This window comes from Colletotrichum destructivum, chromosome 3, assembly GCF_034447905.1.
Source record: "Colletotrichum destructivum chromosome 3, complete sequence".
NCBI classification, from domain to species: Eukaryota; Fungi; Ascomycota; class Sordariomycetes; order Glomerellales; family Glomerellaceae; genus Colletotrichum; species Colletotrichum destructivum.
The window spans coordinates 588415-601472 of record NC_085898.1 but is presented as its reverse complement, the minus strand read 5'-3'; the positions used below and the strand labels follow the sequence as shown (position 1 = coordinate 601472).

Genomic DNA, 13058 nt, shown 5'->3' with positions numbered 1-13058 from the left:
GCCTGGCGTTGGATTCGCTGCGCATGTAGATAATGACTTAGGACCCCGAATTGTCCCGCATAAGATACCTTTAAAATTCCATTCTAGCCTTTTTCCATCGTCTGGCGTGATGCGACAGATCTCAGTTGCATGCCTTTACGAGGGTCTGTTGATAGCATGTATATGTATAGCTTATGCCAGATGATACTCTCGTATTAGTTCTTCCCCCGTGTGAGAAAGACGCAAAGTCTCATTGACCGCATTCAGCGAATCCAGTCCTATGATTGTCAAAAAAAAAGAAGAAACATCAAATTAGAATCCAGCCAAGTACAAGTTATCGACTTTTAGGATTGTTTGTCCCAAGTCTAAACATGAAGTCCCTCCGTTAGAGAAATGACCTCTCGGCTCTGTAACCACTTGGCCCGTCATGTAGTCGAGCCTGCGATTATCTACATTAGTTCTTTCCCGCGGGTTCCACATGGACTGTTCTGGTCTCAAACTCAATGGCCTGGCCCTCTTCAAGGGACGTTGCACGCTTGCCACGCCTCGGCGCTGCCTGATCATGGTCCATGGCGGATTGGATGTGGTTCGTCATGTAAGCTGTCGGATCCTCAACGAAAAGAGAGCACAGCAGCGCGACAACGCTGAACGGGATGGTAACATAAAACACAATCTTGAAGGCGTGCCCAGCTCCAGCCCTTACAGCCACCCTGAGAGCCTCCTGAATCTCGGGGGTGATGCCGGGGACGTTCAGTAGTGCTCGGGGGTTGCCCATGTTGTACTGGATCGCTGCCGGGATGATGAGGCCCAGGTCCGCAGGGTTCAGCCCATTACTGACAGCGGCGTTTGTGACTTCCTCGCCGGCGAACTCACGGAACTTCTCTTGGAAGATTGTGTTGAAGAGGGCGTTGCCAACGGCGCCGCCTCCCGATCTGAAGGTGCCCAACAGACCCATGGCGACCCCGAGATTCGAGTGGGGAACATGGAGACTGGCAATCGCGTAGGACAGGATCGTGACCCAGACAAACATGGGCACACCGATGGCAGGCACAAAAGCGTAGGCGAACTTGTGGTTGGGATACACAGTTCCCGCGCTGGCGCCGATGAAGACGGCCTGAAAGGCCATGCCAATGACGAGCTGCCACTTAATGTGGCCAACCTTGTGCGCAATGAGAGGCGCGAGCACGCCGGTGAAGCCAATCATGAGCGTGTTGGGCAGAGAGAGGGTCCCGATCTGGATGCCGTCGGTGGTGAACATGTACAAGAAGCCCTGCGGGAGCAGGGCCGACATGGCGTGAAAGTTCATGCCCGAGACGAAGAGGACAACCAACAGGACAGAGTAGCGCCGGAACATGACGAACAGCTTGAGCGGGAACATGGGGCGCGCGGCGATCTTGAAGTCGTAGGCGAAGCCCAGGGCCAAGACCACGAGGCCGACGACGATGGGCGCGATGGCTCCGGCGCTGTTCCACGGGTAGGCCGGGGTGCCGCCCCATGTCAGGCCGATGAGGGCCACCGCCAGCCCGGACGTGAAGAGGGCCAGGCCGACCCAGTCGACGTCCTGAAGTTGCTGCGTGCGGGTCTTATCGAAGTCACCCCGCGGCCGCGGGGTCGGATGGTAGGAGAACCAAGTGCCGAGTAGGGCGATGAGCTCGATGATGATGCCAATGCCGAATATCCACCTCCACGAGGCGTACTTGTAAAGGGCGTTACCGAGCAGTACGGAGAGGATGCCCCTGTGGGTGATTCCAAAGTTAGCCACCTTGGCTCCCTTTCGGCAGATGAACACGCCCAGTCCGATATCCTGCATGCATGCTTGCCATGCGGGGTTCACGTCTCCAAGATCGTGGAGGAGGTGTGGTCGGCACGTTGCCTGGGCTCGGCACCCAAATCTGCGTGCCGAGAATTTTTGGGGGAAAGGGAACAGAGTTTCTCGGCCAGAGGAGCCATACAGACGCTTGAACACACCACGGGACATGCCTACAAGGGAAACGCGATACCAAGGAAAGGAATCAGATGGCCAGACTTACCAGGGGACGGCGATGCCGGATTCCAGAATGCCCAGACCAAGGGACCGCCACTTGTTAGGGAGCATCTCGGGCACGCCCGCGTAGGAGACGAAGACGAAGCCGGTCCCGAGACCAATGACCGTCTCGGCGGCGATGAGGGTCGAGATGTTCTGCGCGGCGGTCGCGGCGATGCAGCCGACAGCAACGGCACACTGGCCGCCCAGGACCAAGATCCTCCTCCCGAAGACGTCACTGAGGGGTCCCGCCAGAGAGAAGGAGCAGGCCGTCGAGAGGGACCACGATCCCACGACCCAGGCGAGCTGGTCTTGTCCGCCGAGCTCTGCGGTGATCTGGACGATGATGGAGGCGACTGCGAGGAACGCGAGTCCAACTGGCGGACCGAAAGAGAGAGCCATGGACTAAGTCGCTCGCGTATGGTTAGCATGGCTTTTGTTCTCCGACAAACAATGTTCAAACACGCTTTCGAGATCGTACAAAGATTGCAACCCAGGTTTTGATGCCGACCCGCGCCTCGGTAGGGTTGTCCTCCAGCGCGGCGCGGTGGGGATCCTCCTCGAACTCGATGACGGCCCGAGCCTCCTGGGCCATCCGGATCTTCATCTCGCGATCGCTCCCCATGCTGGAAGATTCGTTGTGGGACATGTTGAATGTTTGTGCAGCCGAAGACTCGTTGGAAACTTGGCAGGCTCTCTGTTCATCAATGAGTTGTTGGAAACGTGGCACGTCTTGCGTGTTCATCTCGAATGGCACGGGCTGGACTGATATACACGGTCCCGACTTGGGACGCAGACGATCCGAGCGGGGGAACACTATTCAAAGCTTGATGGCGAGAGCAGTAAGCAGCACTCGAGAAAGCTGTGCTGCTTTACCAGGGGGTTGACGAGGAGGGCCGCACGCCGGGGGTTGGTTCCCTCTTCCTGACGCAACCCCGCGGGGATCAAGCTGCCATCGACTAGCGCTACGACGTCGTCGTCGAAGAGGAGGGGACCGGCAGATGTACGACTGCTGCAAAACCTCGACTGTTACATGAAAACCTTCTTCAGATAAGGTTTCTTGTCGCCGACGGCAACCGCTTTGGCGCTTCCCAGTATTATATACCTGTATATCTCCTTTTGCATTCTTGGTCTGGCCGAATTGGGATCGCGTAGCTCGTTGACGACGACGGTGTCATTGGCTGATGCTGCCGCGACAGTCGTCCCTTTTTGTTAACATGGATCCATGAGGATGGAGGATGGACGGACGCCACCGTGCCATCCCGTCTGTTCCGGGGAACAGTCGACGTGGTTGATGATAGCATTTCAGCGGCACCTCGTCCCCTGTATGTTGCATTCTGCTGGTACTGGAGAGCTGGAATGATCTGTTGAAATTTGTACTCAGTACTGTGGCAAAAGACGCCGACGACGGGCGTGAAAGAGTGCTGCTGAAACGCAGAGGTGACGAACGGCGTTAGAGCTGCCAGAGCGCCTTGCACAAGGACCATGACCAAGCAGATGACCCAAAACATCACGCAGGCGATGGCCAGAGAAATAGTCATCCGTAACGACCCGACAGCTTCGATAACCAGCACCCTGGCCTGAGCTACCGATTGAGTGGCCTCATGCTTCTCGAAATTCAAGGATGTGTCGGTCGCTTGAGCGTAGATTTCAACAATGTTTTGAGTCTTCATGTCATATCTCTTGTTGTGAAGGCTTGTCAACATAGTTGCGTGATGGTGTCTCTCATGCGCCATGGTTTGTTCGGGATGTTGAAATTTCAAAGGCGAGGATGTTGGGACATAGAGACAAGTCTCCCGGAAACTGGCGGGATTCAACCGGCGGGATTTGTTACTTGTGGATAACGAACAACCAGTATGTACGCTGTTCCAACACCGAGGCACGCTTGACCGAGTCCACTACTGAGAATCCCTCAAGAGAGAAATTGTTGCCGTATGGCGTTTGATCAGATTGTCTTCTCTCCAGTTTGAGGCACTGTCAATAACCTGTAAATGCGTATGAGAGACGGTAATAAAACGGGCCAAAAACGTGGTGGACGACCACGTGCATAAAAGACTAACAGCCCCAAATGTCGTCAACCGCCTATAAGGTCCGGGCTGTAGGCCACTATCAACAAATTCTTCTATTTTCTTATTGATTCATTACGGAAAAGGAAGAAAAGAGCAGCTGACGCATGGGCTGAGAAGCAGACTCTTTAGCCTACCAAATTCAATTGAACGATAGTTCATCCTACCTTCACCCGGTGCTACTCACTTGTCAACAAGAGCAGTGATGGATCAAAGAGCGATGCAAAGCCTTTATACAATAATAGATGCCGCTAGTTTTACAAGTAGAGAATGATACATGAAGAAAGACACCACCCAAGAAACTCGTCGAGAACACCAATGCTTGAAACCAGCAACCATTTGTTCCTGCTCCAATCTTTTGAACCCAGCTCCTGATCTCCCTACTCCGGCAAACTCAAAGCGCGCATTGAAAAGAATACCAAATCAAGCCTTGAAGGCCCTGGCTACGGAGCGAGGAGCAGCAGGAGCCGCTCCAGCAGGAGGCGGCGCGGCAGCGGCAGGTGCCCCCGGTACGGGTGCTGCGCCGGCGGCGGGGACGGCCCCACCAGCCGGGGCTGGCTGGGCGTCGGCGTCGGGTTGCGCGTCAAGGGGCTTCTTGCCCTTCTTCTTGCCCTTCTTGCCTTTCTTTCCCTTCTTCTTCTTCTTCTTCTTCTTGCCTTGAGCGTCCACTTCGCCGTCGTCAACGACATCTTCGACGTCATCGTCTTCGAACTCGTCCATATCGGCCTCGGCGGCGGGCTCGGGGACTAATGCCGATGGTGGCGGCTGTGCCTGACGCGCAACGATACTGGTATCGTGGATTGACATGTCGCTGATGGTCTGTTAGTATGAATCATCTCCGTGTATGGCAGAAGCTGGTACTCACTGAACCTGACCATCCTCGTTCTTGGTTACTGAGAACGGGAGAGCATCGATGCTGACCGCCAGGGCCGACAGCGTAATAACTGTGTGGAGGAACCTCATTTTGAGGATTTTGTAGCGCTCAAGACGTAGGAAAATGGATTATGAGAAGAACTGTGAAGAGTGGAAGATAGAGGAGTGATGATGGAGAGAAATAAAACAATTTGGATTGGATTCTCTGCTGCATCTTATAGGGAACGATTGTGAGGATAAATCATTCATCTTCTCTGATACCCAAGCGTAATGGCCTCAGAAATTCTGTCAACGGCGATGACGTTAAATCCGTCGTCTCAAGAAAGCTCCTGAAAGTCTATCGGGGTTCCGGGCCACAGCTCGCTCGCCTCGATCAAGAAGCACAAAAGCATCAGCCTACGGAGTCTTCGTCTGACGACGATGCTCCAAACTCCTGAGCTCGACTCTACCATGTGTACGTTTCTCAGTTAGGAAACTCTTTTCGAGGTTCAGTGTGCGCAACTGGCCCAAAGCGGGCCGTCACACTCATCCGGCGGGAGGGCGATGACGCTGGGACCTTGATTCGTTGTACGGACATGCCAAGGGTGAAGGCCGTTCGTCCAGTCTCGTTGTCGAATAGCATTGTCGGTTATCTATCAAAGTTGTTGAACGCCCACGTAATGTGCCAAGCGGGAAAAAAAGAAAAACTCCCTGGTCCGATGATATCGGAAGATTTCAGTCGGCGAACACGAGATTGTGCGAGGCGTACGAGCAAATCGTATGGAGACCTGTATCGGCGATCAGTTTGCTGTCCCGATCTAGAGCGTAGGTGACGTCGTGAAGACGCACTTGAGCCGCAACTAGATGGGCTTCCATGCAGCATTCGATGCATGTTCTTTCCGCCTTGCACAAGTCCCCCGAGACACGCACAGGCGCTCCCATCAGCTGACTGTATGACAGGGCGTTGCATCACATTCGCATCGCATCGGTGACTGGCCCGTTGACATCGAGGTCTGGGCAATGGTATCAAACTTAAGAAGCTTTGACCACAGCAAATGTTTGTTCGGGTTCGCCGGTAGCATCGTGGGTTGAGTTGAGCCTCAGGTAAAGCCGCCTTTTGAGCATAGCGGTCGGGGACCAGCCGTGACCTCCGGACCTGAGCGTAAGTTTATACGCTTTCAGTCAGGGACAGTTTACTCATATGAAGCAACGGGCTTGGCGATTGTCCTTCAACTCAGCTGAACGTGTTCGGCGAGCGATGGGCGCCGTCAGCATTAGAACTCACCGCTGGTGGGATAGTTGATCGCGGTGCCTTGATGATTTTTCAACCGACGTATGACAGACCTTCACTGCCTCCCATAGAATCAAGCAGAAACTGAAATCTTTTCATCACAATCATTCATTAAGCCTTCAACCGACCAGCCGTCGACGGACCGAGTTTGTTGCGTTGCGATTCAGTTGTTGCACCCACTCACTTTTCTCAAAGTTTTGACAGCAATGCAGAACGAGTTGTAGCCCAAGTACAACCAAATCCCTTCGACTCGTGTACAGTCGGCAGGGAGCCGAGTGGCAGGGGCGGTGGTATCGTGGACGCTCGGAGGGGCCGAATGCGCCTATTCTGCTTCGAATCAGACGAACTTGGCATCAACAAATCAGCTTCCAAGGCCTGCCATTCGTGCATAGGTCTGGGCACATTTGTAATTTATCCCCGGAGGGCCAGTTGAATTAGGGTTTGGTCAATCTGCACGGTTCGGCCCGAAAGCACGAACGAGTCGCTTGCCGCGTGGTGATAGAGGAAAGACACTGGTGCCTCTTTTTCATCAACCAAGAAACATTTCTCCCCGGTTCAACGGTCATGCGCCATTTTAATTGTCTGTCATCCTACTTTATTGAGTTCTGGAAAGACGGCTGCAGACCGTTCCGCTGCCCGCATTGCGCCTCCCACCCGTCGACGCGAGTGGATGTACGTGTCTGCAGATCAAGTGGGCATCTGAGAGACGTACCTGAGCAGACAAACTTTAGAAAAGAGCCTTAATTCGGTCCTGCAAGTCAGCAAGGTCGTTGCAATAACCTACATTCGGCATTCATGCATCTGTCACGTCCCGGGGGGACTCCCCGCTGCTAGGTGCGTCTCTTACTATGACAAGTACTAGTCACCACGTTTTCTTGAGTCCTGGTCTGTGATCTCTTGGGAATCCAGCCTCCTCTACAATTACATCCAGCACCTGAACCTTATGTAGCAACATTGACGGCAGAGTGGCCGGCTTCTTGAGCCCTCGAACCGCCAAGAAATGACCAAGGCCAGCGAGTAACGCACAGTGATCACACCGGCTTCAGAACGACCAGAAACCCAAGGCGAAAACGTGGAATAGCACACGGTTGAGGAAACTTTGATTGAAACGCAGTCTTGGGGTACTTTGCCATCTGCTCTTTTCATCTTCTTCAACTTTTTCTGACAACGATCATTCCTTTAGACTATATTACATCAGCTAGTGTCCTGTTTTGACGACTAATCAGTATTATTGCTGCTGGAAGCCCTGATCATAGCTTTTTTGACCCATTTCTGTATGGAAACTGCTGCAAGACTTTCAAACTCCTAGGTATTCTTGTTTGGTCTTGCACGTAGGTATTGGCCCCCAGCTGACTTGACGAGTAGTGCGGGCGTCGCCATCGTCCCTAATGTCCATGGGTGTTTGAATGTTCTGGCCCGGACCCTTTTTCTGCCGCCCAGGGTCCACCTTGGTATTCTTCACTTTGAAAACGTTTATGGCGATTGAGTTCGTAGGACTAAAGCAGGAGGCAGGCCAAGATCCGATCAATGCCGTATCCAGGGATCTCACAGCCAAACTTTTGCCAGTTCACTACCTTTCGTAGCATCTGTCCATCTCATCCTCCACAGAGTGGTCCAAGTGGCCCCTTGAGTTCTTCATAAGTGCCTAGAACACGTGTGTATGAAATGAACCGCTCAAATCAAGAGCCACAGGCTGAGCTTACTGCAAAGTTGTCGAGGAAGCAGGCTCCAGTAATGATGCTTTAGTTTGAGCAAAGCTCTCGGGGACCCCGCGCCAGGGACGACGGCTTTTTGGCCCCTTCGACTACGAGACTGGTCCGGAGAAGTGGATCATGTCGCGTAACCCGCACGGCTTGTCAGCTCCGAAGGAATAACACCTCGTATATACCAAGGTTCCCCAGAAGTAAGAGGCAATAAATGCGCCTCTGGTGCCGCCTAAAATCACATTTGACAAACCTAAAGATGTTAGAGGCCACGCTGGGCTATCTCCGATAGTGGCTGTAGACACGCATCAAACAGACAACGAGACCCCTTCATTTCGAAAGCAGGGGACAGCAGAACAAGAACGTCAACCTCCAAATATTGATTTTTCCCTGACCCCCTCGAGTCACATTTTGAAATCATGGAAAACCAAAACAGCTCCTGTTCCAAAGACAGAAACCCCTACACCATGGACTTTGGCAAAGATCTCGGCCCGACCGAGATGTTGCTTCGCTACCTGTCCCGTAACACACTCCTGACGCCGATCACAGCTGCGACAATCCAGCAAGAGCAGAAAGCCGAGCGTCAAGACCTTCATCTCGAACATATCGGCGAAGGATTCTGTGCCATAATGTACGACTTCGCAAGTGCGGGACAGGTCATCAAGCAGGCAAAGAGCTGGAACAAGCACCCCGAACTGTGGAACGACTACACCGCCCACCAACGTATCTACGCCGCCGGCCTCGGCATGGGCGTGCAAGTCTGCATCCCCCAGCCGGCATACTTCATCACCCCGGAGAACGTCGGCACGTGGTACTCCCGACACAGAGACGCTGGGGAGCTGCCGAACGACCCGACTCTCCTCAAAAACATGAAGGCGCTCCTCGTCTCCGAGAGAATCCCGGCGCTGCCCCAGACGGTCCGTGACGCGCTCGTCGACGTGTTTTGCCCCGAAGACCAGAAGACGGCCGCGCGCGCGAACCCGGAAAACAGGAACTGCCTCCTGCGTCTCTACCTCGGCCGTCGCCGGGCGTACAGCGGCGTTGGGAGCGAGTTATCCGTGCACAACTTCGACTTCTCGCTGCGGAGCGCCGAGTTCCGTTTGCGGAACTTCGAGTTCACGCTGGACAAGATGGAGGACCTGGGGGTCGACCCCATGCAGTTTGCGGCGCCCATGGCCGAGGCGCTTGCCCTCATGCACTGGAAGGTCCGGTGTGACGCCTTTGATGTCGAATTCGTCCTCGGCTCGTCAACCAAGTTGAGGGTCCGCTGTGCCTTGGTCGGGGGTGATGAAGAGACATCGGGAGAGATGAGGACCACCTGGAACCGAGAGCCCGGCGACGACAACAACACCAACCCCGAGTGCCTGCAGCGGGCGGTTCAGGTCTGGCTTCTCGATTTCAACCAAGTCGGGAGCATCACGATGGACGAAGAAGGTGTTTACAAGGCGGTAAGAGGGTTCTGGGACAACGATCCCTACTATCCCCGACCGGCTTCTCATGAGGCGAACACGACTGAGGTGAGGCTGTGGGAGATGTTCAAGGAGATTTACCTGGCCACCAGCGTTGAAATCACGAAGGAAACATCTCTTCCCCTGTCATTCATTACAAAGGTCGAAAAGGAGGCTACCGCGAGAACAGCAAGTGCATCCATACTTCAGGGCCCGCCAAAGGGTCCGACGTCTGCGGCGCGCGTGGGAGGCAACACGGGCAAGAAGAAGCAACGCCACTATCCTGGTGTTAATTAAGACTACATATACTCACAGTATCTGTACAGAGATAAAACAATATACCAAATAAATAAGATACGATGCATCTGTCCTAACCATTTCGAAAGTTTGCGTGATGTTTCACTCAGATGCCCTCCACTGATCTAGATTGACAGGGCAGCACGATCCCTAAGTCCTGTCTCGACACAAAACACGGGGGGCAAGGGAAGGATCGAACCCCAGGTTTTTAAGATAAAACTACGACTGTATTGAATCCCGGGCGTGTTAACCCCTGGACCATATACGCCGTCCGTCAACCACAAGGGCGCGATGGCACCAGCTCTGCTGTGGAGCCGGCCGCCGGTCGCCGGGTGGGGCCTGAACATCGGACGGAAAGTATCTTCAGTTCGGGGCACCGGAGTGGGGCAGAAACGGACGCCACCGATAGGTACATGGTCCAACCACCAGAAGCCTGCTGGCGACGCAGGTACCGCAGGGCGGCCGGGCTTTGAAAAAGAAAAATGAGAAAGGCATTGCTGGAACGTGGGGGACACCACGAACTCACCGCCGCCGCCTCAGCGCTGGATCTGGCCCCGGCTATTGCCTCAAGCCATCCCGTCAAATACTGAGGCCGTTGTTGAGGACTGTTGAAGACTTTTGTCAATAAGTACCCTACGGCCGACCCCTTCATCATGATCTTTTCGATGGTTCCCAAAGCTCTCTTTCCTGCTCAGACACTATGGATGTTTTCATACCGGCACTGACGACCCCCCCCCCCCCCCCCCCCCCTAAAAAAAAAAAGATGAAGCCATTAACAAGCCAACACCTGTGTAAGAAATATGCCTACACAAAACCGTCTCTCTGTCTCACATTCTATAGCTCAAATGGAAACCCAAAGTTCCGTAAGACGGCGCCCTAGACCACCGGAGCATCCCACCGCCGCAAACCCAGAGAACTGACCCCCCAGCTGCAAAGTCTCCCCAGGACCTCTTCTCCCAGTAGCCATTTTTGTCCACTTGAAATGGATTCAGTGCCTTAATTTGCATCACGTGCTCCTGCAGTTTCCTGATCTCATGCACTTCTGTGGACAATAAATTAAATTTTCAACATCCGACTACCCAGATTCCGTTACAGGGCAGGCACGCGGCGAGCAGAACAGGGATGCTAAATGTTCCTTAGCTCACGCAAAATCAAAACTCTTCTTCCTCAACGTCGTAGGCCAGAGGCTTCTGCCCCAGCCCCAACTTCTCCAGGCCCGCCATCTTGTACACCCACAGCCCCCCCGAGATCGCCAGCTCGCTCGCCCGGAGGCGCCAGGGGGCCGTCTGCTTGCGCACCGACCCGTTGCGCTCCGCCGCGTCGAGCATCTGTTCTGTCCTCTGCTTCCGCTTGGCCTCGTACGCCAGCAGGCCGTCCGCGATGCTGGGTACGTCGCTCCTCAGAAGCTTCGAGAGCAGGAAGACGTCCTCGAGCGCCATCGAGACCCCCTGGCTCGCGTGCGGCGGCATCGCGTGCGCGGCGTCGCCGATGACTAGGCAACGACCTCGCGACCACGGCCGGCCCCTGGGAATCTTGTAGATCGGATAGAACTGGACCGACTTGGTGTTATGCAGGACCTCTCGCACCATGTCGGTCCATTCTGACCTTTCGTGGCCCAAGAGGTCGAGGAGGGTAGACTTGAAGTTGTCTGACTCGTTCTTGCCGCGCTCCTCCCATCCGTCACGCACGTCGCCAATGGCCGGGAGGGGAATCTCGCGCGAGAAGAACCAGTACAGGAGGTCGCAGTTCGGTGTAGTGGGAGTAAGCGCGAAGAGGCCGTTGGCGGTGAGGGTTGCGCTCAGAGTCCGGACCGATGACGCGGCGGGTGTGAGGTTCGCCGTCGGGACGAGGGAGAACATGTTGGAGAAGCCCGTGTACTCGGGTTTGCATTTCGGATCGACGTACAGCCTCCGCACAGCAGAGTGGATTCCGTCGCAGCCGAGGAGGAAGTCGGCTGTGTCCACCGTCCCATCCGCAAAGTGAACAATGACCTTGTCGTCGTTTTCCTCGATCTTTTGCAAGACTTTCGCATAGCGGACTTGGATGTCCGCCTGCTTCGCGGCACGTATCAAGATGTCCATCAAGTCGGTTCGTTGGATCCGCATGTACCCGAATCCGGTCTGCTGCTTGCTCCACGACGAAAGGTCCATCTCGCCCATGACACAGCCCTTTAGGGCGTGCAGGACAAGCTTTGGCGTCAGAGCACCCTTGGCCGCGACTTCGTCGTACAGGCCAAGACGATGCAGGAGACGGAGGCCGTTGGACGGGATCCCTACGGCCCCGCCGAGTGTGGTTGGCTTTTGTCGGATTTCGTAGACCACAGGCGACAGCCCGTTGCTCTGGTGGAGTTGAAGCGCTGCAAGCAGCCCGGCCGGGCCGCCTCCGATGATGATGACCTAAGACGGGTATTAGATGGGTTCGATTCCGAGGCCACGGGATGATATTTGCCTTCTGGATGGTTTTCATTGATTTTGCCATGACGATGAACGTGATTGGAAGTTTGGATTGCCAGGTCGGTCAAATGTGGAGGGAGGAGATGATCTCTCTTTATCAATCTTGTTGTCGGTCGTCATCGTAGAGTTGTGTTGACGAGAGCCGTAACCGGCCTTTTGGCGACAACTCCGTCGGAGATGGGTGCCACACCAGGTAAGATTGAAGCCGGCGATGCTGAAGCCGCGATAGCCGCTGTGACGACGCGTCCTTACCAACAACCGGCCTCCCGGCCACAACAGGAATTCCCCGTGCATGTATGACATCAACGCAAGGCACGCTTACTGCTTGCAAATTGTTGTGATCATTCAATGTAGCCTCAACTCTGTCTTTGGGGAAACCTTTCGGGGGCTATCCCGGGGCTGAAAATCACCTGCTCGGAAGAGCCGTGAAAGTGACCGGACTTTTGCACCTTCTAGAAAACTCCGGCCTATGGTGAGCGCACGTTTCAGCACATGCTACGGCAAGTTTTGCCCCGCCTTCGCCATCGAGCCCCCATTGCTTCTCGTACCATGATCCAAGAAATAGATCCTTGGCTTCGCTTGTGTCGAAAATGACCCACTCTCTGAAGTCGGGTGTGTGGTCTAAGTGAGCTATAAAGATGAAGCAGGTGGTTGTCTCAGAAAGGTAAGCCTCATAGGCGCAGTGTGCATTGAGCGCTCCAAAAAGACTCTACTTGACAAGTTACCACAGTTAAATGTGTCGATTTGGAATGGGAATGTTGAGCCAAGTGTAGTGAAGCAACATTGGAGGTTGACAATGAATCCTTCGCTTCGCAAGCTGTAGCTGCTCCTACAATGATAAGGATGCTGGTGAGTCAGCGATTCTCGGTTTCTCACAAATACCTGCACTGCAACCTGGTTCATCTATGGTTCTTCCGTTCCGTCGCAGTCCGGCTTACTCCCTCGT

At 54.4% G+C, this 13058-nt stretch overlaps 4 protein-coding genes across 4 annotated transcripts; 1 reads left to right on the top strand and 3 right to left on the bottom strand.

The window, feature by feature from the left end:
• Nucleotides 1-175: 175 nt before the first annotated feature.
• CDEST_04249 (Putative sugar transporter, major facilitator transporter Str1/Tri12, MFS transporter superfamily) lies at nucleotides 176-2788 on the bottom strand. The gene is made up of 3 exons (XM_062920408.1): nucleotides 2484-2788; nucleotides 2010-2407; nucleotides 176-1715 (listed from the first exon to the last, which is right to left on the bottom strand). The coding sequence occupies exons 1-3, from the start codon at nucleotides 2745-2747 to the stop codon at nucleotides 434-436; spliced, it is 1944 nt and encodes a 647-aa protein (XP_062776459.1). The 5' UTR covers nucleotides 2748-2788; the 3' UTR covers nucleotides 176-433.
• Nucleotides 2789-4491: 1703 nt separating this feature from the next.
• CDEST_04248 (uncharacterized protein) lies at nucleotides 4492-5031 on the bottom strand (the record flags this gene model as incomplete). Its single annotated transcript, XM_062920407.1, has 2 exons — nucleotides 4492-4879; nucleotides 4934-5031. 2 exons carry the CDS (start codon nucleotides 5029-5031, stop codon nucleotides 4492-4494), a joined length of 486 nt encoding a protein of 161 aa, XP_062776458.1.
• Nucleotides 5032-8381: 3350 nt separating this feature from the next.
• On the top strand, nucleotides 8382-9659 carry CDEST_04247 (uncharacterized protein; the record flags this gene model as incomplete). Its single annotated transcript, XM_062920406.1, has 1 exon — nucleotides 8382-9659. The coding sequence occupies one exon, from the start codon at nucleotides 8382-8384 to the stop codon at nucleotides 9657-9659; it is 1278 nt and encodes a 425-aa protein (XP_062776457.1).
• A 1151-nt stretch (nucleotides 9660-10810) lies between these two features.
• On the bottom strand, nucleotides 10811-12663 carry CDEST_04246 (Putative FAD-binding domain, FAD/NAD(P)-binding domain superfamily; the record flags this gene model as incomplete). Its single annotated transcript, XM_062920405.1, has 2 exons — nucleotides 10811-12055; nucleotides 12661-12663. The coding sequence occupies 2 exons, from the start codon at nucleotides 12661-12663 to the stop codon at nucleotides 10811-10813; spliced, it is 1248 nt and encodes a 415-aa protein (XP_062776456.1).
• Between the last annotated feature and the right edge of the window lie 395 nt (nucleotides 12664-13058).